Source organism: Trachypithecus francoisi, unplaced genomic scaffold, assembly GCF_009764315.1.
Source record: "Trachypithecus francoisi isolate TF-2019V2 unplaced genomic scaffold, Tfra_2.0 Lachesis_group1, whole genome shotgun sequence".
Lineage (NCBI taxonomy): Eukaryota > Metazoa > Chordata > Mammalia > Primates > Cercopithecidae > Trachypithecus > Trachypithecus francoisi.
In genome coordinates, this window is record NW_022681454.1 from 50454704 (window position 1) to 50482430 (window position 27727).

The following is a 27727-nucleotide window of genomic DNA, read 5'->3' on the forward strand; positions in this document are numbered from 1 at the left end:
TTCTTAATCAGCTTTCCATTGTACTGTCTCATGGAAGAGAGAAGGTAGGAGCAGGAAAACAACACATTTCAAACTATACTTCCAGACCCTAAAAGATAGTCTTACCAAGGCTGTCATAACAAGTAGTTAACTGGACTAAACCACATTTTGCTGCACTGTCAATGTGTAAATTGTGTAAAGGGCAGCCATTAGGAGGTGCAAGGGAGAGAAATCAGTGGTATTGCCTCTAGGCTCTGACAACTAGGGCCCCTGTCCTAGGTCTTATGACTTAAAGGGCCACACTTCTCTCCACAGAGTGAGGAGATAGATCACAGGGCCAAAGGAACATGCTACCTGCCTAAACCTTCCTTGACTTCTGGGCCATACCCTGGATTCCTAGGGTCCTCGATTCCTGCCTAAATGCCCTGAGCTCACTTCTAGAGCCTATAGCAGCCTCCTCCTGGGATCCGTCCTCCCAAGAGGAAATACATAGAGCCTAGGCCTGAAGAGTGGCCAAGGGGCAATGTTAGCACAGGGACTTAAGCTTAAAAGTGTGAGCTCAGATATCCACCTAATGGGACAGAGCAAAAGGGGAAAGGAAAAGGGATGAACCTCAGGCTGGGGACTTCCACCTATACTCCAGGCCTGAACCCTGCAAATGTTGGGGTGAACCTATCGGTGAGCCATTCATAAGGTTGAGTGTGGATCCATCAAGAATTGTGTTTAGCTTAAACGAGACAGAAGGTTATTTCTCTTATATATAAAAGAATTCTGGAGATAGGCAGTCCAGGGAGGACATGGCAGCACTGCAGGGTCAGTAGAGAACTGGGATTCCTTTATCGTTCTGCTCTACCATCCTTAGCAGGGGACTTTCATTCTCAGTGTCATTTCATGGTGCAAACTGATCACTAAAGCTCCAACTAGAAGGGGAATCAGGGAGGCCGAAGGGAGCACATTGCTGAGTTGAGTCGGTCGCCTTTAAGGAGTCTTCCTAGAAGATACAACCTATCCACTTCTCTCTCATTGACCATATCTGTACCCAAGGAAAACAGGGAATGTATTGTCTTGGTTAATACATTGGACCCTGGAGTAAAATCTTGGTTTTGTTTCTAAGGAAGGAAGGGTGAATAGATAAGGGGTGAACAATTGGCAGTCTCTGCCATAGCCACACAGTTGTTCTGCCTTAAGCAAAGCAATTAGTCATCTCATATTCCTCAGTCATATTTTGTGAACCAAGTGGGTAGCCTGCCTGTCTCCATTAATGAACAGAAACTGGAGTCTCAAATCATCTTTCTCAGATGGCAAAATGAAGATAAACTCCAGAGACTGTTTCTCCTAATGCTTTGCTTATTCCATTGAGTCCCATTTTAGGGAAGACATTCCTCTAGAGGTTACATGTAAACACTGTCATGCCTTTTTAAAGTAACCAGGGAGGATGCTAGTCCAGACACATAAAAACAAGGTCCTTGCCTCATTGCCATGGTGATGAGATAAACTGAGAGAAAATAGATGGAATGGTTCAAAAGAGCAAATCACTTCTGTTCTGGTGCCTTGGGAAGAGATCAAAATGTATAAATATTGCCATTCCAGGAAGAAAGGCACTCGAATATCTAGAATCTTTTTGAGGCCTGTTTCACCTCAATTCGTCCCCTAGTCTGTTACCACTAGTCCTCTCTCCTGCCTCCCAAGAATAAGCATCACATCTCTCAGTGATACCCTCTTTTTTGTTGTTTTTAAAGGCTCATTTTTTTAAAGAGCAGTTTTAGTTTGAATTTAGCAAAATTGAGAGGAAGGTTCAGAGATACCCCATGTACCTCCTGCCCACACGCATGCATCGCCTCTCTCATTATCAGCATTCCTTACCAGAGTGAATATTTGTTACATCTGTTGAACCTACATTGACACATCACTGTCACCCAAAGTCCATGGTTTCCATGAGGATTCACTGTTGGTGTTGTATAGTCCATGGGTTTGGACAAATGTATAATGACAAATGTATCCACTATTGTATTATAATACCGAGTATTTTAACTGCCTGAAAATCCTCTGTTCTCTGTCTGTTCATCACTCCCTTCCCCCAAGCCCTGACAACCACTAATCTTTCCACTATCTCTATAGTTTTGCTTTTTCCAGAATGTCATATAGTTAGAATCATACTGTATGTAGCCTTTTCAGATTGGCTTCTTTCACTTAGCAATATGTATTTGTGCTTCCTCCATGTCTTTTCATGACTTCATAGCCCATTTCTTTTTAGTGCTGAATAATGACCAAAATGTGGTCTAGATCTATTGAAGTTTATTTATCCATTCACCCAGTGGAGGATGTCTTGGTTGCTTCCCAGTTTGGTAATAATAAAGCTACAGTAAACATCCATGTGCAGGTTTTTGTGTGGACATAAGTTTTCACCTCCTTTGGGTAAATACTAAGGAGCACAATTGTGGGACTGTACAGTCAGAATATTTTTAGTTTTGTAAGAAACAGCCAAATTGTCTTCCAAAGTGGCTGTATCGTTTTGCATTCCCAGCAGCAATGAATGAGAATTTCTGTTGCTCCAAAACCTTGCCAACATTTGTTGTTGTAGGCCGGGCGCGGTGGCTCAAGCCTGTAATCCCAGCACTTTGGGAGGCCGAGACGGGCGGATCACGAGGTCAGGAAATCGAGACCATCCTGGCTAACATGGTGAAACCCCGTCTCTACTAAAAATACAAAAAAAATTAGCCGGGCGAGGTGGCGGGCGCCTGTAGTCCCAGCTACTCGGGAGGCTGAGGCAGGAGAATGGCGTGAACCCGGGAGGCGGAGCTTGCAGTGAGCTGAGGTCCGGCCACTGCACTCCAGCCTGGGTGACAGAGCGAGACTCCGCCTCAGAAAAAAAAAAAAAAAAAAAACATTTGTTGTTGTCTGTGTTCTGGATTTTGGCCATTGTAATTAATATGTAGTGGTATCTCAATGTTGTTTTAGTTTGTATTTCCCTGATGACATACGCTTATTGTTCCATCTATATATTTTCTTTAGTAAGATGTTTGTCAAGATCTTTGGTCCATTTTTAAATCAGATTGCTTTCTTATTGTTAAGTTTTCAGAGTTCTTTGTATACTTTGGATAACAGTCTTTTATCAAATATGTCTTCTGCAAATATTTTATTCCTATCTGTGGCTTGTCCTTTCGTTGTCTTGACAGTATCTTTTGCAAAGTAGAAATTTTAAATTTTAATGATGTACAGGTTATCAATTCTTTCTCTCATGAATCATGCCCTTTGATGTCATATAGAAAAGTAATTGTCAAACCTAGAGTCATCTAGATTTTCTGTTATCTTCTAGAAGTTTTGTAGTTTTGTGTTTTACATTTAGAATTATAATCCATTTTGAGTCACTTTTTGTGAGGTGTGTGAAGTCTGTGTTTGAATTCTTTTTTTTTTTTTTTTTTGAGACGGAGTCTCGCTCTGCTGCCCAGGCTGGAGTGCAGTGGCCGGATCTCAGCTCACTGCAAGCTCCGCCTCCCGGGTTTACGCCATTCTCCTGCCTCAGCCTCCCGAGTAGCTGGGACTACAGGCGCCCGCCACCTCGCCCGGCTAGTTTTTTGTATTTTTTAGTAGAGACAGGGTTTCACCGTGTTAGCCAGGATGATCTCGATCTCCTGACCTCTTGATCCGCCCGTCTCGGCCTCCCAAAATGCTGGGATTACAGGCTTGAGCCACCACGCCCAGCCTGAATTCATTTTTTTTGCACGCAAATGTCCAGTTGTTCCAGCACCATTTGTTAAAAAGACTACCTTTTCTCCATTGTATTCCCTTTGTTCCTTTGTCAAAGATCATTTGACTATATTTACTTGGGTCTATTTCTAGGCTCTCTGTTATAATCCATTGATCAATTAGTCTGCTCTTGTGCCAGTACCACACTGTCTTGATTACTTCAGCTTTATAGTAAGTCCTGAAGTCAAGTAGTGTCAATCTTCCAACTTTGTTCTCCTCCTTCAATATTGTGTTGGCTATTTTGAGTCTTTTGCCTCCACATATAAACCTTGCAATCAGTTTGTCAATAGCTACAGAATAACTTGCTGGGATTTTAATTGGAATTGCATTGAATATAGATAAAGTTGAGAAAAGCAGACATTGACAATATTGAGTCTTCCTATTTATGAGCATGGGATAACTCTTCATCTATTTAGTTCTTCTTTGATTTCTTTCATCAGTGTTTTATGATTTTCCTCACACAGATCTTGTACATGTTTTGTTAGATTTAAACTTGTTTCATTTTTATGGTGCTAATGTAAATGGTATTGTGTTTTTAATTTCAAATGCCACTCATTCATTGCTGGTATGCGGGAAAGCAAATCGACTATTGTATATTAACCTTGTATCTGGCAACCTTAATATAATAGCTTATTAGTTATAGGAATGGTTTTTTATTTTCGATTCTTTCAGATTTTCTACAAAGAAAATCATGTCATCTGCAAACAAAGACAGTTTTATTTCTTCCTTCCCAATCAGTGTACCTTTTACTTCCTTTTCTTACCTTATTGCATTAGGTAGGACTTCCATATAATGTCAAAAAGGAGTGATAAGAGGGTACATCCTTACTTTGTTCCTCATCTTAGGGGAAAAGCATATAGTCTCTCACCATTATGACATTAGCTGTATATTTTTTGTAAATATTCTTTATCATTGAGAATTTACTGAGAGATTTTATCATGAATGGGTGTTGCATTTTGTCAGATGCTTTTCCTGCATCTATTGATATAGTCATGTGATTTCTCTTCTTTAGCCTGTAATGTGATAGATGACATTAATTGACTTTCAAATTTTGTGTTTTTTTGTTTTTTGTTTTTTTGACTTTCAAATTTTGAACCAGCCTTGCGTACCGAGTATAAATCCTACTTAGTTGGAGTGTATAATTCTTTTTATATGTTGTTGGATTTAATTTGCTAACATTTTGTTGAAGATTTTTAGCATCTGGCTCATGAAAAATATTGGTTTGGGCTGGGCGCAGTGGCTCAAGCCTGTAATCCCAGCACTTTGGGAGGCTGAGACAGGCAGATCACGAGGTCAGGAGATCGAGACCATCCTGGCAAACACGGTGAAACCCCGTCTCTACTAAAAAATACAAAAAAAAAACTAGCCGGGCGTGGTGGCAGGCGCCTGTAGTCCCAGCTACTTGGGAGGCTGAGGCAGGAGAATGGTGTAAACCCCGGAGGCGGAGCTTGCGGTGAACTGAGATCCAGCCACTGCACTCCAGCCTGGGCGACAGAGTGAGACTCCGTCTCAAAAAAAAAAAAAGAAAGAAAAAAAGAAAAATATTGGTTTGTTGTTTTCTTTTCTTATAATATCTTTGTCTTGTTTGGGTATTATGGTGATACCTCATAGAATGAGTTAGGAAGTATTCCCTCTGCTTTTATTTTCTAAAAAAGAGAGTTTCTCTTTTAGAAATTATACCAATTATCATAGAGAATTAAATATGTGGTCAAATTCACCAGTGAACCTATCCTGGCCTGGTTCTGTCTATTTTGGAAGGGTATTAATTATTGATTCAATGTACTTAATAAATATAGGCCTATTTAGATTGTCTATTTTTTCTTGTGTGAGTTTTGGTAGATTGTGCCTTTCAACGATTTGGTCCCTTTCATCTAGGTTATCAATTTTGCAGGCACAGAGTTGTTCATACTATTTCTTTTTTTTTTTTTTTTTTTTTTGAGGCGGAGTCTCGCTCTGTCGCCCAGGCTGGAGTGTAGTGGCGCAATCTCGGCTCACTGCAAGCTCCGCCTCCTGGGTTCACGCCATTCTCCTGCCTCAGCCTCCCAAGTAGCTGGGACTACAGGCGCCCGCCACCTCGCCCGGCTAGTTTTTTGTATTTTTAGTAGAGACGGGGTTTCACCATGTTAGCCAGGATGGTCTCGATCTCCTGACCTCGTGATCCGCCCGTCTCGGCCTCCCAACATACTATTTCTTTATTATCCTTTTAGTATCCATGGGATCTGCAGGGGTGTCCCCTCTTTCACTTATGATATTAGTAATTTGTGCCCTACCTCTTTTTTCTTAGTCTGGCTAGAGGCTTATCAATTTTATTAATTGATTCAAAGAACCAGTTTTTTGTTTCATTTATTGTTAAAATTGATTTCCTGTTTGTAATTTCATTGCTCTCTGCTCTAATTTTTATTATTTATTTTTTTCTTCTTACTTTGGATTTAATTTGTTCTTCTTTTTTTAGTTTCCTAAGGTGGAAGCTTAGTTAATTGATTTTAGATATTTTTTTCCTAACATACGTAGTTATGCTGTAAATTTTCCTCTAAGCACTGCTTTCATGGCATCCCACAAATTTTGATGTTTTATTCTTACTTTAACTTAGTTAAAAATATTCTTAAATGTCTCTTGAGATTTTTTTCTTGGCCCATGTGTTATTTAGAAGTGTGTTGTTTGATTTCCATGTATTTTGGGGTTTTCCAGTAGTCTTTTTTTTTTTTTTTTTTTGAGACAGAGTCTCGCTCTGTCACCCGGCTGGAGTGCAGTGGTGCAATCTCAGCTCACTGCAACCTCTGCCTCCCAGGTTCAAGTGATCCTCCTGCCTCAGCTTTCTGAGTAGCAGGGATTACAGGAGAACACCACCACGCATGGCTCACTTCTGTGTTTTTAGTAGAGACAGGGTTTCACTCTGTTGGCTACACTGGTTTCAAACTCCTGATCTCAGGTGATCCGTCCACCTTGGCTTCCCAAAGTGCTGGGATAACAGGTGTAAGCCACTGCACCCAGCCTCCAGTTGTCTTTTATTATTGATTTCTGGTTTAATTCCATTGTGGTCTGAGAGCAAACATTGTATAATTTCTATTCTTTTAAATTTGTTAAGGTGTTTTTTATGGCCCAGAATGTGTTCTATCTTGGTGAATGTTCTTTGTGAGCTTGAGCATAATGCATATTCTGCTATTGCTGGATGAAGTAGCCTATAGATGTCAGTTATATCCTGTGGATTGATGATGTTGTTGAATTTAACTGTGTCCTTACTGATTGTCTACCTGCTGGGTCTGTTTGTTTCTGATAGCAGGCTGTTGACATCTCCATTTATAATTATGGATTCATCTATGACTCCTTGCAGTTTTATCAGGTTTTGCTTCACATATTTTGACACTCTGTAGTTAGGTGCCTACACATTAAGGATCATTATGTCTTCTTGGAGAATTAACCCCTATATCATTATGTAATGTCTCTCTATTCCTGATAACTTTTTTTGTTTTGAAGTCTGCTGTGTCTGAAATTAATATAAGTACTCCTACCTTCTTTTGATTATTATAAGAATGGTATATCTTTCTCCATTCATTTAGTTTTAATCTGTATGTATCTTTATATTTGAAGTGGGTCAGTTTCTTGTAGACAACATATAGTTGGGTCTTGTTTTTTGATTCACTCTGATAGTCTCTGTCTTTTAATGGATACATTTAGACTATTGATGGTCAAAGTTTTATTGGTGGAAATAAATTGATATTTCCATCCAATTGATATTTACTGTATCAATTGATATGGAATTGATATTTACCATATCAATTGATATGGAATTGATATTTACCATATCAATTGATATGGAATTGATATTTACCATATCAATTGATATGGAATTGATATTTACCATATCAATTGATATGGAATTGATATTTACCATATCAATTGATATGGAATTGATATTTACCATATCAATTGATATGGAATTGATATTTACATATCAATTGATATGGAATTGATATTTACCATATCATTGATATGGAATTGATATTCCATCCAGTTGATATTTACTATATTTGTTACTATTCCATTCAATTGATATTTACCATATTTGTTACTATTTTCTATTTGTTGCAATTTTTCCTTTTTTCTATTTTTGTCTTTTATTCTTTTTCTGCCTTTTGTGGTTTTATTTGAGCATTTCTTCTCATTGATTTTTAGTTTTGGAAGTTTCTATTCATATTTCCTCAAACTCAGATTCTTTCCTCAACCATGTCCAGTCTACTTATAAACCTATCAAAGGTATTTATCACTTCTGTTACAGTATTTTTTATCTCTATCATTTCTTTGTGGTTCTGTCTTAGGATTTTCATCTCTCTGCTTATATTGTCCATATGTTCTTGCATGCTAACTGCTGTATCCATTACAGACCTTAGCATGTTAATCATAGTTATTTTAAATTCCTTTGTGACAATTCCAAGGTCCTTGCTGTGTCTCTTCAAGCTGTGTTTTGTTTTGCTTTGGTTTTTGCCTTTTATTATGCCTTGTAATTTTTTCTTGGTATCTGGACATGATGTCCTGAGTAAAAGGAACTGCTGTATATAGGTCTTCAGTAGTGTGGTGGGAGGTGTGTGTGGGGAGGAGATGCATACTAGAGCCCTGTGATTAGGTCTCAGTCGGTTAATGAAGTTATGCCTCTAGACTGTGAACTTCACAAGTGTTTCTTAATTTCTTCTCTCCTCATTTAGGTGGAACAAGATGGCTAGAATGGGCTGGAGTTGGGTATTTTCCCTCCCCCAGGTTGGTTAGGCTGTAAGTAAAACCCCAGCAGGTGAGGCTCTGGCCTACTAGTTTCTCCTGAAGGTGGATCTTGTTAAGAACAGAATATTCTGGTATATTTCGAAGTGGTTCTTTTCCCCTCCTCCTGGTGGAAATACAAGGGAATTTTTTTTTTCTGATATTTACTCTGAGAACCTGGTCAAGCTCCTGGAAGGAAAAGTCACAAAAGCATGGGGGACTCCCTGTGACTAGATCCCCCTTGGAGATTTTAACCTTCAGACTTGTCCACACCTAGCCTCCAGCAATTCATCAATTAAGGTCAGGTTTTCCTAACACACCACTAGTTCCTTTGAAGGTTTCTGCTCCCTATGTTGTGATTCTCTATATCTGCCTGTCTGCCCAATTTTGGGAACAGTGGTTTTCCCTGTAATCTCACATCTCTTACTAATGTAAGAGTTGCTGACCTTTTTTCAGTTTTTTCAGCATTTTACTTCTTGTTAGAATGAGTGGCAACTTCTGAGTTCTTCATGTGGAACCAGACACTGGAAATTGATACTTTCCTTTTTTTTTTAACTTTATGTAACCATGTCTGTCTAACCCCTAAGTGTATTTTTCCATTTTGAGCATCATATATCTATCCAGGGCAGGGTGGTTAGACAAGACAATATTTGACTCCTCTTTGCTTCTCTACCCCACCTTCGTCTTCCACTTTAGGGATTCTCAATGAAGTGGGATGAATCGTCTGGGGATTTGCAACCAACCTGACTCCATCTCCCTTGACTGAATGCATTGCTCTTTGATCATGGTTTTATGCAGGGCTTTGGGGAGTCTCTTTTTGTTCTGAGTCCATTTGCCATGAAGACCCCTCTACTTGTTGCTAAGTTAATAGAACGATTCCTCCCTCGATGTTAGTGATGTTGAGCACATTCAAAGCCTTGGTTGGTTATTTGTATTTTGTGAAAAACTCTGTAGAAATCATCTCAAAGGAGAGACCCTAGATGATGAGACATTCAAACATCTAAACATATGTTTGGAATTTGGGGAGAGACATGGAGACAGGGGCTTTTAAGTACAACCACGCTCTGCCACTTCCTTACTACTCAGTTACCCTGGGTTTGGTGACTGCCTGTTTTACTCAGGTTCTTTACTGGTCCTGCAACAGGGAAACCAAACTTGGCCCTAAGGTAAGCATCACTTGGCCATGCTATAAGCAGAGCTCAGTTCTTTGGTATCCTTTCTGCCAACTCACAGTTTAATAACAGATGCCATGAGGCATGTGGCATTTTCTCAGCTAATTCAGCTTCTTTCTCTTTTCTACATGTATCACTTATTCATTTGACAAATATGTCAGGCAATGTTAGATGCTGGAGATTGAACAGTGGAAAAAAGAATAAGATTCTGGAGAGTGCTTGCCCTATCTTTCTAGAGCTCCCCAATTTGGGTCTGGGAATGTGGGAAGAGGAAACTCCAGCACACATCTGCCTGCTGCCTGACTGGGCCCCTCTCTCTACAGACACCTTTGCTCCTCCCCATTCAATCTCTCCTGTTACTCAGTCTCCGTTCCATTGATCTGTTTTTTGCTTCACTCCCTCTTGTCTATTTGCCTCTTTCTCTCCCTATATTCTTTGTCTTTTCACCTGCCAGACAGCTTTGTTCCTTTTTTTGTCCCCTTCTCTGCATGGAGACAATTTGCCTCAGGTATCACACTGTGTTCTTAATGCCATGATGTTCTTCTTCTCTCACAGTCTTACAAGAGAACAAAAGCTATTTAACCTATCGCTCAGCAAGACTCTTTTTGTTGTTGTTTTTGGTGGGGAAGTGAGGAATTTTGTCCTCTTATATTCTCTCCTTACTTCATCATCCTGCTTTGATTTATTCTTTTCAAACATCCCTTGTGAATGTAAATATTTCCTCTCCTTGAATCTTACCTCCCATTTTTAAGAGGCAGTATATCTTTGGCTAACAGCTTGAGCCCTGGAGTCTGTTACTCTGCCCTCACCTCAAACTACTACATCTTATCCTGGCTCTGCAAAAATTTTGAGAGTGTCCCTGAAAATGAAAGTGACTGTTAAACAAAAAAAAAAAAAAAAAAAATTGAGAACAAATTATTTTTTTCTTTGAATGATTCTCCCTGCCTCCAGCTGTAGTTGGCAAAAATTAAAATTCTGAATCTTCCAGTTTCAAGAACTTGGTAAAATCAACTAAAGAGGTGTGAGCTGTGTTTAATTTGATACCTTTTGTTAAAAGTAAATGGAAAAGGTAAAATATCCTTTAACTATTTTTATTACACTTTTGACCTTTCTAAAGAGACATGACTGTTGTAGCCAAACAGCTGAATTATATTCTGGGATACAAGACAGAGATGATTCAATATTGAGGTTACAGCATCAACACCAAAATTTCCCTAATGTAGTGGTTAAAATATTGGGCGGGGGAAAAATCAGTGTGGTACATAATTCAACAGCTTTTTATGACTTTTAAAAATTTTCCAACTCAAAATGTCCTTTTTTTTGCCTCTGTAAGAGGTACTTTTCCTACTAGAACTTTAGAAGAATTTGCATGTGTGTGTGTGTGTGTGTGTGTGTGTGTGTGTATAAAAATACACCAACTGCATTAGCAGTCATTTTTCTTTCTCCACTTTGACCATCTCATTTCTATGTGCAAGAAATTCCCCTGGCAAGATAAGGAGACAGTTGCTCAAATTTCTGGAACCTGAGTATGTCACTCACTAGTGTGGTAAACATGTTAGTATACAGGTGTCAATGGATTCTGAGACTGCTGTTTGTAAAGTATTAACTTGTTGATGGCAATAAAGGCATCCTCATGCATCTTTGATTCACTTCAGTAGCCAATAATAGCTGTTATTTTAAAAAATATATTTATTTATTTTCCCCTAGATTGCTATAGTTGCTATTTATTAACTGCTTACTATGTACTTACATTATGTCTTTACACACATTGTCTCTTATCCTTTCAATAACTGTCATATAGATGGTGGTACCTGGATTCTAGACTTGAATTCTAAATCTTGGCTTCCCATAGCCTTGATTAACCAAGTCAAAAGAAGAACAGTATAAGTTTGCGCTAAATTGTTCTTTCTTTAGTAAAATGCTACTTTACTACCAAAGCTAAGGAGAAAACCTGGCTAGTTTTTATGCAACATTTAAATATTTATGTAGAAGTTAAAGCAAGGTTAAATTTTACAAAAGAGATTTTTATGCAAGTAGATACAATTCTCACTAATATTTAGATATTGTCAATTCCTGGTTCTCTTTCTAGGCTATGTAGAGAGTAATCTTTTAATCTACCCTGGACATTTTCTTAAAATAAAGAGACTTTCAAGAAAAGTTTATGGCTCTAGCTGCAGGGCATCACCCAGTAATCAACAGTACTATAAAAGATTTTTATTCAATCGTTATTCATGTTCTAAAGAATTCAATCTATTATTATTGGTTTATGCATCAGAGAAAACAGCTCTTCTTGTCTTTTTAGTGTCTCTTCTTCTTTCCCATATGGTAAGATATAAAAAGTAGAGAAAGCTTTTCATAACAGAAAATTCATTTTCTAGGTATTATTTCCTCTAACAATTAGCTTATAAAATTTCTGTAACCCCACAGCTCTTGAAATCTGTATGATAGAAACAGAATCTAAGAATAAAATTACACTTTTTAGCATAAAATGTAATATAGGTTCATTGTAGAAAATTTTTTAAATGCAAATCAGCATCAAGATTAAAATGAAATAACTTGCAATCCTTCTACTTAGAAGAAAGATCAGTTAAAATGTTGCTGTATGTTTTTTTAAAGTTTTTTATGTATCATGCTAGCTTTTTAAAAATGTATGCATATCCTATATACTATTTAAAAGTGATTAAAGTAAGAAATATACATTTAATATTTACCTTTATTATTTCATTTCCAGCTTCTTTATTTTTGTATGTGTGTATCCTAATTTCCACTTGATATCTTCCTTCTGCCTGAAGAACTTCCTTTACATTACTTGTAGCACAGGTTTATGGGCAATAAATTCTCAGCTTTTGTTTGTCTGAAGGTCTTTATTTTACCTTCATTTTTGAAAGGTATTTTTACCAGACATGAAATTCTGGGTTGTCAGCTTTTTTCTCTTGGTATTTTAAAGATGTCAGTACCTTGTCTTATGCTTTACATAGTTTTTGATTCATATCACTGTGTGATTTGTATTATTGTCCCTCTGCACATAATGTTTCCTTTCTTCTCACTGACTTCAGTATATTTTCTTTATCTTCAGTTTTCAGCAGTTTGATTGTGATGTATCTACATTCTTTTTTTTTTTTAAGGAGAGAGGTATTCTTGAGACTCTGGGCTTCTTAGATCTGCAACTTGTTGTCTTTCATTAATTTTGGAAAATTCTTAGCCATTATCTTTAATTTTTTTTTAACCTGTTTCTCTTTTTCTTTGGAACTCTTTTTTTTTTTTTTTTTTTTTTTGAAACAGGGTCTTATCACTCAGGCTTCAGTGCAGTGACATGATCATAGCTGCTTACTGTAGCCTCAAACTCCTGGCTCAAATGATTCTCCTACCTCAGCCTCCTGAGTCAGACTATAGGCACACACCACCATGCCTGGTTAATTAAAAAAAGGCTGGTCTTGAACTCCTGCCCTTAAGTGATCCTCCTTCTTTGGCCTCCCAAAGTGCTGAGATTACAGGCATGAGCCACAATGCCTGGCTTCTTCTGGGACTCCAATTACATTTTATTTTATAGCATTTTATGTTATCCCACGGATATTGGATGTGCTTCACTCTTTTTTATCTTTATGTTTTTGTTTGGATAATTTCTTTTTTTTTTTTTTCTTTTTTTTTTTTTTATTATACTTTAAGTTCTAGGGTACATGTGCATGACGTTTATATCATGTATAACTCCCCAGTGCAATCCCTCCCTCCTCCCCCCTCCCCATTATAGGCCCCAGTGTGTGATGTTCCCCTTCCCGAGTCCAAGTGATCTCATTGTTCAGTTCCCACCTATTGGCATATCTTCGAGTTTACTAATTCTTTCCTCAGCTATATCTAGACTGCAAATGAACCCATCAAAGGTGCTCTTCATTTCTGATTTTGTTTTTATTTACCAGATTTGCATTAGACATTGATAAAATCTCTCATCTATTCATCATGTTCACCTTTTCCATATCCCTTTAACAGGTTCATTGTAGTTACTTTAAAGTCCCTACCTGATAGTTGTAATATCTAGGCCATTTCTGAGAATGGTTCTATTAATTACTTTATCTCTTGACAATTATTTTTGTTTCCCCCACTTTCACTTTTTTTTTTTTTTTTTTTGAGACAGAGTCTGGCTCTGTTGCCCAGGCTGGAGTACAGTGGTGCGATCTCAGCTCACTGCAAGCCCCGCCTCCCGGGTTCACACCATTCTCCTGCCTCAGCCTCCTGAGTAGCTGGGACTATAGGTGCCCGCCACCACGCCCGGCTAATTTTTTCTATTTTTTAGTAGAAAGGGGGTTTCACCATGTTAGGCAGGATGGTCTGGATCTCCTGACCTTGTGATCCGCCCGCCTCGGCCTCCCAAAGTGCTGGGATTACAGGCATGAGCCACCGCGCCCGGCCCCCTTTCACTTTTGTGTGACTCAATTTTAATTGAATGCTAAACATTATTTCTGTAAGAACAGAAAGACCAAGGTAAATATTATGTATGCTTGAGAATAGGCACATCTCTTCTTCTTTCAGACCTTCAGTATGTGTGGGTGGAAGAGGTTGGGGCTGGGTCAATTAATCAGAAGTTGAGCTGAGTTTAGATTTTACTGTTGCTATTACTATCCTTGGTGCACCACAGACTTCAGTGGATGACTGCCCTTAATATGTGCTTAGAGCCTGATGTGCCAGAGGAGTTTTCTAAGTATTCATTCTGTACCCTCAGCTTTTAGCTGTCCCTGCACACCTGTGTCACAAAGTAGATCTTTCTCTATGCTCTTGTCCCTGCACAAAGGGTGGACTTCTATTGCTTGTTTCTCTGTGCATGGCTCTTTATAAGAGTATAGGGTTTCTTCATTGTCCTGGTCCAGTATCAGTCTTAGGCAAGGCTCCTGTGCCTGAACCTTGGGGGGTCAAGGGTTTCTCAGCATTCCTGCAGTAGCCGACCTCTGCTTCTGAGCAGTGCAAGATCCTGGGTACAAGCAGGTTTCCTGCTCCTCCTCTAGGGGACAGAAGATTTTTGCTTCTTTTTTTTTTTTTTTTTTTTTTTTGAGACGGAGTCTGGCTCTGTCGCCCAGGCTGGAGTGCAGTGGCCGGATCTCAGCTCACTGCAAACTCCGCCTCCCAGGTTCACGCCATTCTCCTGCCTCCGCCTCCCAAGTAGCTGGGACTACAGGCGCCCACCTCGTCGCCCGGCTAGTTTTTTGTATTCTTTAGTAGAGACGGGGTTTCACCGTATTAGCCAGGATGGTCTCGATCTCCTGACCTTGTGATCCGCCCATCTCGGCCTCCCAAAGTGCTGGGATAACAGGCTTGAGCCACCGCGCCCGGCCAGATTTTTGCTTCTATCTCTCCCTCAGCAGCAATGTTTCTTTACCTATGTCTGGGGGTGAGGGTTTCCCAACACCTACCCCAGAGACAAACAGTTTGCTTCAGTTGCTCTCCCAGAGCAATAGACTTTTGACCAGTCCTAGGGGCCAGAAGGTGTTCTATATTCGTCCAGCAGCTTAAACATATTTATGCCTCGTGTTCCATTATTGGAACGCTAAGCATGTGGAAGTTATTTATATCCTACTGCTCAAGGTCATCACCAAGGTCTGATTGCAAAAATTCAAAAAATTACAACCTCAGGCATAAATGGGTTAAGACTTTGCTTTGTAAGAGAGGATCTTGGGGAAGAAGGCAAGGCTTTGTTCTTGTTCCCAGTAGCAACTGATCAGCTCCTCAATGTCTATGTGGCAGAGAGGGTCCTGGGTCTCCTACCCTGTCCCCAGCCTTCCTTGTGAGCACCCAGTGAGGGGCCCTAAAGAAAAGCTTGAGAGTACAAACTCCTTTCTGTCTGAGGCTTGAGGCTATCCCATATTGACCTTCAAGGATTTGTTAAATTTTTAGCTGACTTCTTCTTATCTACTTGTGTGGTAGTCATCTTTCTCCTTGCTTTGACAAAATTGAAGCCATTCATATTCATGTGTACTTTCTCTCCTTGCATGGGTGTATGACTCTGTGGAATTCAGATTACTTAGTTGCCTTGTGACCTTAGCTCTTGATGAGTTAAAGTAAAGTTATGGTTGTGTATATTAGTCAGCTTTTTCTCATTGTTGGGGTGAGAGCAATATTCCCTAGTGACTTTCTACATCTAAGCAGATACAGAGCTCTGCATCCTATTTTATAGTCTGCATTTTTTATCTAACAGAATACTGTAAAATTTTTCTAGTTTAATGGTTGCTTAATATTTCATTGTGAGGATGAATCATAATTATTTTTGATGAACACTGAAGGATTTCTACCTTTTTTTTTTTTTTTTTGAGACAGAGTTTTGCTCTTGTTGCCCAGGCTGGAGTGCAATGGCATGGTCTCGGCTTATTGCAATCTCTGCCTCCCACATTCAAGAGATTCTCCTGCCTCAGCCTCCCAAATAGCTGGGATTATAGGCACCCATCACCGTGCCCAGCTAATTTTTGTGTTTTTAGTAGAGAAAGGGTTTCACCATGTTGGCCAGGCTGGTCTCAAACACCTGACCTCAGGTGATCCACCTACCTCAGCCTCCCAAAGTGCTGGAATTACAGTCATGAGCCACCATACCCGGCCCCATCTTTTTTTTTGATCATTATAATAGTGGTATGATGGTCAACTTTGTATATAAATCTTTGACCACAGCTATGATACTTTCATTCAGCTAAAATCAGAATTGCCAAGTCAAATAATACATAAAACTCTTGGCTTTTGATACCTATTTTCATATGGATTTAAAAATCTTTGATTACAGTTTTATGTTTTGGGCCATTTGTAGCATTGCCTTTTAAAACAGATAGCTGGGTGTGGTGGCTCATGCCTGTAATCCCAGCACTTTGGGAGTCCGAGTTGGGAGAATTGCTTTAAGCCAGGAGTTTGAGACCAGCCTCGGTAACAAAGAGAACTCCTGTCTCTACCAAAAATAAGAAAATTAGCTGAGCGTGATGGCATGTGCTTATAGTTTCAGCTACTTAGGAGGCTGAGGCAGGAGGATTGCTTCAGCTCAAGAGTTTGAGGCTGCAGTGAGCTGTGATTGAGCCACTGCACTGCAGCCTGGGTGAGGGACACAGGGAGACCCTGTCTCATAAATAAATTAATAAACAAATAAGATACACTGTTCTATTCTATACCCATGGCCAAAGTCAAAGACACTGTCTCTTTATTTCCCTCCTTTTTTGTTGAAGAGAAAAATCTGACATAGTGGAAACATCCCCACGTCCCTGTCCAGAATCCTCCCGCCTCTCGGTGGAAGAAGAAGGTAGAATGGTCACAAAATCTGGTGTCTATGTAGGTAAATTAACAGATGGGGTATGTTGCGTATTTCTCATGTTTACTCTCTCCAGCTCTCTGTGCTAGGACATATGACTCCATAATTCATGAATGTCACCTTAGTCCTGGTTTACAACATGAAAGACTCTTTTTCTAAAGAATCTGGTTAATGCTGGGCTAGAAAGAGGGTGGCGTAGGAGAAATATTTGTTTAAACAAGAGATCTGAAGCCATAAATGCATGTACTTAAGGCAAGACACGGAGTGATTAACGAGAAACACATCCATTACTTTTGCTGTCCAAATTGTTCTTTCCATAAGATGATTTGTGAGGTTGATGTCCTTGTGGCAGCAATTTTCTGAAAATATTAAATAAGGCTGCGTCCCTGTTAAAAATCGAGAGCATGATTCATACATATTTGTGAAATGTGAGTACCTTTTATCTCTTACTGCTACAAACTGCTGACAGCGATGTATTATGGAGACTCCTTGTCAGTTGACAGTTGAAGTGGAAATATTGTTGTAAGTAATGAATTTGTTGATAGCTGTTCCATTACCCAGAATGAATATTTAGATTAGTCATGTGCAGGCTGTCATGTCAGAACTACCAGGAGCTTTTCCTTTTATCTAATGTACTCTAATTCCTCAGTCCCCATCTCACCATGTTATATCCTATTGAATGTGTCAAGGGATGATTAGATTGAGAGATGCGAGGTTTTGTTATTGACACAATTTCTACAGGAGCACTAGAGAAATTAAACTCTTGCTGAACAAACCTGGGTGGAACTCTCAGCCATTTTCTTTATTTTTTTTTATCAGTACACAGCACATCCAGAGACAAGGAAGAGCCCTCAGTCGAGAGGCCGCATGTGAGATGCTTCGTGAATGGCACCAAGGGCATATATTGAAAGTCACCCTTCCCGGATTATACATTTTAGCTTTCTTCCATACTCATTGAAACCACTCTGAAAAGTGCTGCTTGATGCTGCTTGCCCTTTCTGTGTCCCTGGAGGTATTCTGAAGGTCAGAAGAGAGATATACAACAGTGAGGCTTGGTGATAACATATAGAGTAACAGACGGGGGATTCCACACCCAGGCATTTTTTAACGGTGTGAAGCATAGACAGAACTGCAGTCTGTGCTAACATTAGATTATTTATTCATTCAGTCAGTTGACACAAGGAGGCAGCTACGGGGGGTAAAATATGGTCCTAAAATCAAAAAGATTTCAGTTTTGTCATTGTGTCTCTGAGATTCTGATTCCACATCTAGAGCAGGGTAATGATGATACCTACCTTACAGAATTATTGGGAAAATACATTAGTTAATATATGTGAAAGTATGGAGGAGATGTGCAATAAATATTTGTGTTATTAACTACACATACAGCTCTATATGAGCTATTCCATTTATAAAGACTTTAGGTTCTAAAAGGCTGTACAGGTGTTGATTATTTTTATAAGTCAAAAGTGACTAAGTGGAGTTTAAGCTATCATTTCCAGATGCATTTCTATAAATAAAAACATAAGTATATTCTGTTGATTTGGGGTGGAGAGTTCCACAGATGTCTATTAAGTCCACTTGGTCCAGAGCTGAGTTCAAGTCCTGAATATCCTTGTTAATTTTCTGTCTTGTTGATCTGTCTAATATTGACAGTGGGGTATTAAATCTCCCACTATTATTATGTGAGAGTCTAAGTCTCCTTGTAGATCTCAAAGAACTTGCTTTATAAATCTGGATGCTCCTGTATTGGATGCATACATATTTAAGATAGTTAGCTCTTCTTGTTGCATTGATCCCATTACCATTATGCAATCCCCTTCTTTGTCTTTTTTGACTTTTGTTGATTGAAAGTCTGTTTTATTAGAGACTAGGATTGCAAACCCCCCCCTTTTTTTTTTTTTTTTGCTTTCCATTTGCTTGATAAATATTCCTCCATCCCTTTATTTTGAGCCTATGTGTGTCTTTGCACACGAGGTGGGTCTCCTGAATACAGCACACCGATGGGTTTTGACTCTATCTAATTTGCCAGTCTGTGTCTTTTAATTGGGGCATTTAGCCCATTTACATTTAAGGTGAATATTGTTCTGTGTGAAAATCAACAGAATATACGTTCTTCTCAGCACCACATCGCACTTATTCTAAAACTGACCACATAATTGGAAGTAAAACACTCCTCAGCAAATGCAAAAGAATGGAAATCATAACAGTCTCTCAGACCACAGTGCAATCAAATTAGAACTCAGGATTAAGAAACTCACTCAAACTGCACAACCACATGGAAACTGAACAACCTGCTCCTGAATGACCACTGGGTAAATAACGAAATGAAGGCAGAAATAAGTAAGTGCTTTGAAACCAATGAGAACAAAGACACAACATACCAGAATCTGTGGGACACAGCTAAAGCAGTGTTTAGAGGGAAATCTATAGCACTAAATGCCCACAGGAGAAAGCAGGAAAGATCTAAAATCGACATCCTAACATCACAGTTAAAAGAACTAGAGAAGCAAGAGCAAACAAATTCAAAAGCTAGCAGACAATAAGAAATAACTAAGATCAGAGCAGAACTGAAGGAGATGGAGACACGAAAAACCCTTCAAAAAAATCAATGAATCCAGGAGCTGTTTTTTTGAAAAGATTAACAAAATAGACCACTAGCCCGACTAATAAAGAAGAAAAGGGAGAAGAATAAAATAGACACAATAAAAAATGATAAAGGGGCTATCACACAGAAATGCAAGCTACCATCAGAGAATACTATAAACACCTCTGTGCAAATAAACTAGAAAATCTAGAAGAAATGGATAAATTCCTGGACAGATACACCCTCCCAAGACTAAACCAGGAAGAGGTCGAATCCCTGAATAGACCAATAACAAGTTCTGAAATTGAGGCAGTAATTAATAGCCTACCAATCAAAAAAAGCCCAGGACCAGAGGGATTCACAGCCGAATTCTACCAGAGGTACAAAGAGGAGCTGGTACCATGCCTTCTGAAAGTATTCCAAACAACAGAAAAAGAGGGACTCCTCTCTAACTCATTTGATGAGACCAGCATCATCCTGATACCAAAACCTGGCAGAGACACAACAAAAAAAGAAAATTTCAGGCCAATATCCCTGATGAACATCGATGCAAAAATCTTCAATAAAATACTGGCAAACCAAATCCAGGAGCAGATCAGGAGATCAAGACCATCCTAGCCAACATGGTGAAACCCCATCTCTACTAAAATACAAAAAAAAAAAAAAAAAAATGCCAGGTGTGGTAGTGCGTGCCTGTAGTCCCAGCTACTCGGGAGGCTGAGATGGGTGAATTACTTGAACCCGGGAGGCGGAAGTGGCAGTGAGCTGAGATGGCGCCACTGCACTCCAGCCTGGTGACACAGCAAGATTCCATCTTAAAAAAAAAAAAAAAAGGCTTATCCACCACAATCAAGTCGGCTTCATCCCTGGGATGCAAGGCTGGTTCAACATATGTAAATCAATAAACGTAATCCATCACGTAAACAGAACCAATGACAAAAACCACATAACTATCTCAATAGATGCAGAAAAGGCCTTCAATAAAATTCAACACCTCTTCATGCTAAAAACTCTCAATAAAATAGGTATTGATGGAACATATCTCGAAATAATAAGAGCTATTTATGACAGACCCACAGCCAATATCATACCGAATGGGCAAAAGCTAGAAGCATTCCCTTTGAAAACCGGCACAAGACAAGGATGCCCTCTCTCACCACTCCTATTCTACATAGTATTGGAAGTTCTGGCCAGGGCAGTCAGGCAAGAGAAAGAAATAAAGGGTATTCAAATAGGAAGAGAGGAAGTCAAATTGTCTCTGTTTGCAAATGACATGATTGTATATTTAGAAAACCGCATCGTCTTAGCCCAAAATCTCCTTAAGCTGATAAGCAACTTCAGCAATGTTTCAGGATACAAAATCAATGTGCAAAAATCACAAGCATTCCTGTACACCAATAATAGACAAACAGCCAAATAATGAGTGAAGTCCCATTCACAATTGCTACAAAGATAATGAAATACCTAGGAATACAACTCACAAGGGATGTGAAGGACCTCTTCAAGGAGAACTACAAACCACTGTTCAAGGAAATAAGAGAGGACATAAACAAATGGAAAAATATTCCATGTTCTTGGATAGAAAGAATCAAAATCAGCCAGGCGTGGTGGCTCACGCCTGTAATCCCAGCACTTTGGGAGACCGAGGTGGATGGATCACAAGGTCAGGAGATCAAGACCATCCTGGCTAACATGGTGAAACCCTGTCTCTACTAAAAATACAAAAATTAACCTAGCGTGGTGGCGGGCGCCTGTAGTCCCAGCTACTTGGGAGGCTGAGACAGGAGAATGGTGTGAACCCTGGAGGTGGAGCTTGCAGTGAGCCGAGATCGTGTCACTGCACCCCAGCCTAGGTGACACAGCAAGACTCCGTCTCAAAAAAAAAAAAATCAATATCATTAAAATGGCCATACTGCCCAAAGTAATTTATAGATTCAGTGCTATGCCCATCAAGCTACCACTGACTTTCTTCACAGAATTAGAAAAAACTAGTTTAAATTTCATATGGAACCATAAAGGAGCCCATATAGCCAAGACAATCCTAAGCAAAAAGAACAAAGTTGGAGGCATCACACTACCTGACTTCAAACTATACTACAAGGCTACAGTAACTGAAACAGCATGGTACCGGTACCAAAGCAGACATACAGACCAGTGAAACAGAACAGAAGCCTCAGAAATAATGCCACACATCTACAACCATCTGATCTTTGACAAACCTGACAAAAACAAGCAATAGGGAAAGGATTCCCTATTTAATAAATGGTGTTCAGAAAACTGGCTAACCAAAAGCAGAAAACTGAAACTGGACCCCTTCCTTACATCTTATACAAAAATTAACTCAAGATTGATTAAAGACTTAAATGTGAGACCTAAAACCATAAAAATCCTAGAGGAAAACCTAGGCAATACCATTCAGGACATAGTCATGGGCAAAGACTTCATGACTGAAACACGAAAAGCAATGGCAATGAAAGTCAAAATTGACAAATGGGATCTAATTAAACTAAAGAGCTTCTTCACAGCAAAAGAAACTATCAGAGTGAACAGGCAACCTACAGAATGGGAGAAAAATTTTACAATCTATCCATCTGACAAAGGGCTAATATCCGGAATCTACAAAGAACTTAAACAAATTTATAAGAAAAAAACAACCCCATCAAAAAGTGGGCAGAGGATATGAACAGACATTTCTCAAAAGAAGACATTTATGTGGCCAAGAAACATATGAAAAAACGCTCATTATCACTGGTCATTAGAGAAATGCAAATCAAAACCACAATGAGGTACCATCTCACACCAGTTACAATGGTGATCATTAAAAACTCAGGAAACAACAGATGCTGGAGAGGGTGTGGAGAAATAGGAACGCTTTTACACTGTTAGTGGGAGTGTAAATTAGTTCAACCATTGTAGAAGACAGTGTGGTGATTCCTCAAGGATCTAGAATCAGAAATACCATTTGACCCAGCAATCCCATTAATGGGTATATACCCAAAGGATTAGAAATCATTCTACTATAAAGACACATGTACACGTGTGTTTATTGCAGCACTATTCACAATAGCAAAGACTTGGAACCATCCCAAATGCCCATCAATTATAGGTTGGATAAAGAAAATGTGGCACATGTACACCATGGAATACCATGCAGCCATGAAAAAAGGATGGGTTCACGTCCTTTGCAGGGACGTGGATGAAGGTGGAAACCATCATTCTCAGCAAACTAACGCAGGAACAGAGAACCAAAACACTGCATGTTCTCCCTCATAAATGGGAGTTGAGCAATGAGAACACATGGACACAGGGAGGGGAACATCACATACCCTGGCCTGTCCGGGGGAGTGGGGGGGTTAGGGGACGGATAGCATTAGGAGAAATACCTAATGTAGGTGATGGGTTGATGGGTGCAGCAAACCACCATGGCACATGTATACCTATGTAACAAATCTGCACGTTCTGCAATGTATCCCAGAACTTAAAGTATAAGAATAATAATAATAATAATAATAATAATAATAAAATACATAAGTAGTCTTATCAAAGCTTTAAAACCAAGAGTACTCATCTCTTCCTTACATTCTATTAAATATTTTCCCCCTTTGTGAACCTCTGATGTCTAGTGTTTTCATTTGCCACCCACTGACCAGCTGATGTTCTGCTGATTTGGGTGGTCTCCGAACACAGCAACTTGGAACTCATGGAGCCACCCTTGGCTTACAGCAGACATGTCAGCAACAGCTGTTTCACTGTGCTTAGGCTTAAGTTCCCTTATAAACTCCTGGCCTTCACCAGCATTAACAAAGTGTAGGCCCAGAGGGTAATGATGATATCTATCTTACAAAATTATTGGGTGACTAAATTAGTTAATACATGTGAAAGTTAATTTTTGCTAACATTTAGCTCCAGTCTCAAAAAGTTCCCTTTTTCATTTTGCCAATCCCTATTCCTTCCTCTTTGATCACTATTCACTCAGCTTCAAGAATTCTTCCTGCTGTGCCATGAGCCCCCTGCAACACTTGGCGTTCTGTTATGCTTTCAGTTTGAAAAACTATTTTTACTTTTGTTTTCATCCTAATTATGTGCCTCTTTTTAGCAGCATCTTTTTTTTTTTTTTTTTTTTTTTGAGACGGAGTCTCGCGCTGTCACCCAGGCTGGAGTGCTGTGGCCGGATCTCAGCTCACTGCAAGCTCCGCCTCCCGGGTTCACGCCATTCTCCTGCCTCAGCCTCCCGAGTAGCTGGGACTACAGGCGCCGCCACCTCGCCCGGCTAGTTTTTTGTAGTTTTTAGTAGAGACGGGGTTTCACCGTGTTAGTCAGGATGGTCTCGATCTCCTGACCTCGTGATCCGCCCGTCTCGGCCTCCCAAAGTGCTAGGATTACAGGCTTGAGCCACCGCGCCTGGCCTTAGCAGCATCTTAAAGACACTCACTACTTTTATACTTTTCTAGCTGATGATGTTACTGCTGTTCATAAAATATCTCAGAACTTTAGCACAAACCTAGCTAACACACCCCTAACTAAGAACCAAAGGGGATTCACAATTTCGGAGGGAATGATAGGATGAGGTCTTTGAAGAAGTCTACATGAAGACTTTGGGTATATACCCAGTAATGGGATTGCTGGGTCAAATGGTATTTCTGATTCTAGATACTTGAGGAATCACCACACTGTCTTCTACAATGGTATGAACTGCTTTGTTCATACCTGTGAACTTCCTTAAATGGAAAATTTATAAGTAGAGGCATTTCTATAATGAGGGGAAGATATCTTCCCTTATAAATGGAAGATACAAAGGGAAAAAAAAGAGAGTCCTTGCCTTTATGTACCTTGTAATTTAATTGGGAAGAAAAGGCACATACTTATGAAATAGCCAGGGACTCCCAAATTTGTATATGAAAGTGACACTGTAGTAGATGAGGATATTAAGAACCAAAGGGGATTCACAATTCCGGAGGGAATGATAGGATGAGGTCCTTGAAGAAGTCTACATGAAGTGATGGTTCTTTCTGACTGGCAGGGTGAGAGCCTTCTGACGGCTCTCATTCTTCAGGAACAGAGTTTATTCTCAGTTAAGACTTCTTTTATATATCTCAGTAAATGCTAAAAATTCTCTGTGTGTAGGTCTTACATGTTTCTTTTTTGGTTTATTTCTAGACATTCTGCAATTTTTGTCATTATTATGAACAGGAATCGCTGAATTTTTATCACAGACAGTGAGAGGGACTGTGAGTGGATGCCCAGACATCCAACCTTCCCTCCCTAGGTATCCTAGGCTAACAGCGGGAAGTATCACGTTGACCAGACAAGTTTCAGAGTGTCACTGGGAGCCACCTACCTGGAGAGGACGTTATCTCGGTTGTTGCCCACGGGCATGCTGGCCAGAGGCAGGGGGTCCTGATGGAGAGCCAATGTCCAGATATTTGATGTAATCCCACCTTAGAAATTAGAAGTTCACATTCTCCCCTTTTTGCTTTTCTTAAAGAAATGCTTTCATGGGTTCAAAAAAATTTTTTTTTAAAGTAAAGCATAGGCTAGCTCCCTTCTTGCAGAAAGCTATCTAACTGCAAAGGGTGGTCTAAGAGTCAAATTCTTAATCTAAAATATGAAAATTACCAAGAGTAAAAGGAATAAATTCTCAGTGAAATAGAGACCAAAGAAATCATTGTTAACCTACCAGCCAAAGAAAATTCCTGTCAGAAATTGGCTTTGGACAGGCTCCCTGTCTGAGTCACTTACTTCTCTTCACACTCCCTGTTTCCCTATAAAACAATAATAAAACTGTCACACTGATAAAAAGATCCTAGTGCTGAGATAATGTGATTTGTCAAAACATGCTCATTCACTTTGGGAGGCCGAGGTGGGCGGATCACCTGAGGTCAGGAGTTCAAGACCAGCCTGACCAACATGACGAAACCCCATCTCTACTAAAAATACAATAATTAGCCAGGGTGGTGGTAGACCCCTGTAATCCCAGCTACTTGGGAGGCTGAGGCAGGAGAATTACTTGAACCTGAAAGACAGAGGTTGCAGTGAGCCGAGATTGCACCATTGCAATCCAGCCTGGGTGACAGAGCAGGACTCTGTCTCATTAAAAAAAAAAAAAAATGCTCATTGACTCAACTGAAATGTGCTGACTCTTCCGCCATTTGACTTTCTTTTATAAACCTAGTGTTATTAGTCTTCCATTTTAAAGAAGAGAAAAGCAATTACTCAGATGTCCTAACTGTCAAGAGATTTGGAGAAACTGTATACATATATGGTTCTTAGCTGGGCATAATTTGAAAGCCTATCTATTATCTAGCTAGCTAGCTAGCTATCATCAACTTTCAAATTCTGTCCAACTAGTTCTGCCCCACTGAGAACATGGATTTCTGTGATAATGAAAACTTTCTCTTACAATCAGAGGGCCAACAATTTTTGTAAAGGACTGAGAGAGCTACATGTCATATGTGACGGTAATAACCAACATTTCAGGGGGAAAATGTGATGTTAAGAGTCTTAGAATCCCAGGTGGTGGTGAGGGGATTTCTGGATCTTGAAGGTCAAGTGTTTCCGGAGAAAAAGAGGAATAGAGATTAGGAAACACCTTCTAATGTGGGAGCTTGAGCAGGGAGAGATTCGACAACTGTGGTAGCTCTATTTAATATGACAATGCATTTCTTCTCTGTGCCCTTTGTGTCTTTGCTGATTGTTAACTGTACCAACTACCAGGAAAAGAGAAGAGGGTGTGGGCGACCAAGATTTAAACCATTCAAACTGCATATTGAAAGTTTGGGTACAAGTTGTATTAGAAGAAGGGATGATTAACTTGAGGGGTCTGAGATCTTTCTCTCTCTCTCTCTTTTTTTTTTTTTTTTTTCTTGAGACAAGGTTTCACTTTGTTGCCAAGGATGGAGTACAGTGGCATGAACAGGGCTCATTGGAGCCTCGACCTTCCAGGCTCAAGTGATCCTTCTGTCTCGGTCCTCCCAAGTAGCCGGGACTACAGGCACATACCACTACACCCAGCTAATTTTTGAATTTTTAGTGGAGACAGGGTTTTGTCATGCTGCCCAGGCTGGTCTTGAACTCCTGAGCTCAAGGGATCTGCCCGCCTCAGCTGCCCAAAGTGTTGTGACTACAGATGTGAGCGTGCCTGACTGAAGTCTTTCTCTTCTTTTTTTTTTTTTTTTTGAGACGGAGTCTCACTCTGTCACCCAGGCTGGAGTGCAGTGGCCGGATCTCAGCTCACTGCAAGCTCCGCCTCCCGGGTTCTCGCCATTCTCCTGCCTCAGCCTCCCGAGTAGCTGGGACTACAGGCGCCCGCCACCTCGCCCGGCTATTTTTTTTGTATTTTTAGTAGAGACGGGATTTCACCGTGTTAGCCAGGATGGTCTCCGTCTCCTGACCTCGTGATCCGCCCATCTCGGCATCCCAAAGTGCTGGGATTACAGGGTTGAGTCACCGCGCCCGGCCAAAGTCTTTCTCTTCTAATTGTCACCAGCATCTAATGTGTCTCCATCTCCTCGGTTACTGTGGACAATTATGAGCTGACATTGCCTTGCATATACATAGGCAAAACATTTACTTTGAAGTGATCCCCGTCAGGTATTCTTTTTACTCTTGAAAATTTAAAATTCTAATAAGCCCAGTATAAGTCTATATCTAGTCTTAGAATAACAATAACAGCTTCCAGTTGTTATTTTTTATAATTTCTATAGCATTCTTTATGATGTTGATTTTAGTATATTGAGGACCTATTGTGCACCAGACACTTCCTTGTGCATATGAAATTCCTCTTCCTTATCTCTATGCATGGTAGACTCTGAGGCTCTGAGAAGTCGACTCAGTAATATTTTGTAAACGGTGGAATTGGAATCTGAACCCAACTCTGTCTTGGTCCAAAGTGCATGCTCTTTCTACTGAGTTACGCTGTCATAATATTTATAGGGAATAATGTCTTTCTTCTTCCTCCACTTCACCCTATTGCCTGCTTACTTTGCTGGTATGTTTTATATTTTATTTCATTTCTGAGTTATTCAGAATAAGAAACTGTGCCTTCACGAGGTCAGGAGATCGAGACCATCCTGGCTAACATGGTGAAACCCCGTCTCTACTAAAAAAAATACAAAAAATTAGCCGGGCGAGGTGGTGGGCGCCTGTAGTCCCAGCTACTCGGGAGGCTGAGGCGGGAGAATGGCGTAAACCCGGGAGGCGGAGCTTGCAGTGAGCTGAGATCCGGCC

General features: G+C 39.9%; 1 protein-coding gene across 2 annotated transcripts in view; it reads left to right on the forward strand.

Annotated features, from left to right (window-relative positions):
- SCD5 (stearoyl-CoA desaturase 5) overlaps positions 1-27727 on the forward strand; it is a 172201-nt gene that overhangs the window by 122005 nt on the left and 22469 nt on the right. Inside the window, exon 4 of one of the 2 annotated variants that reach the window (XM_033214269.1) lies at positions 17734-17872. The exons of the other annotated variant lie outside the window; for it this stretch is intronic. Within the exon in view, the coding sequence (XP_033070160.1) occupies positions 17734-17872 (139 nt within the window). Of the gene's footprint in view, positions 1-17733; positions 17873-27727 lie in introns of those variants that run through there. 2 annotated transcript variants of the gene reach the window in all.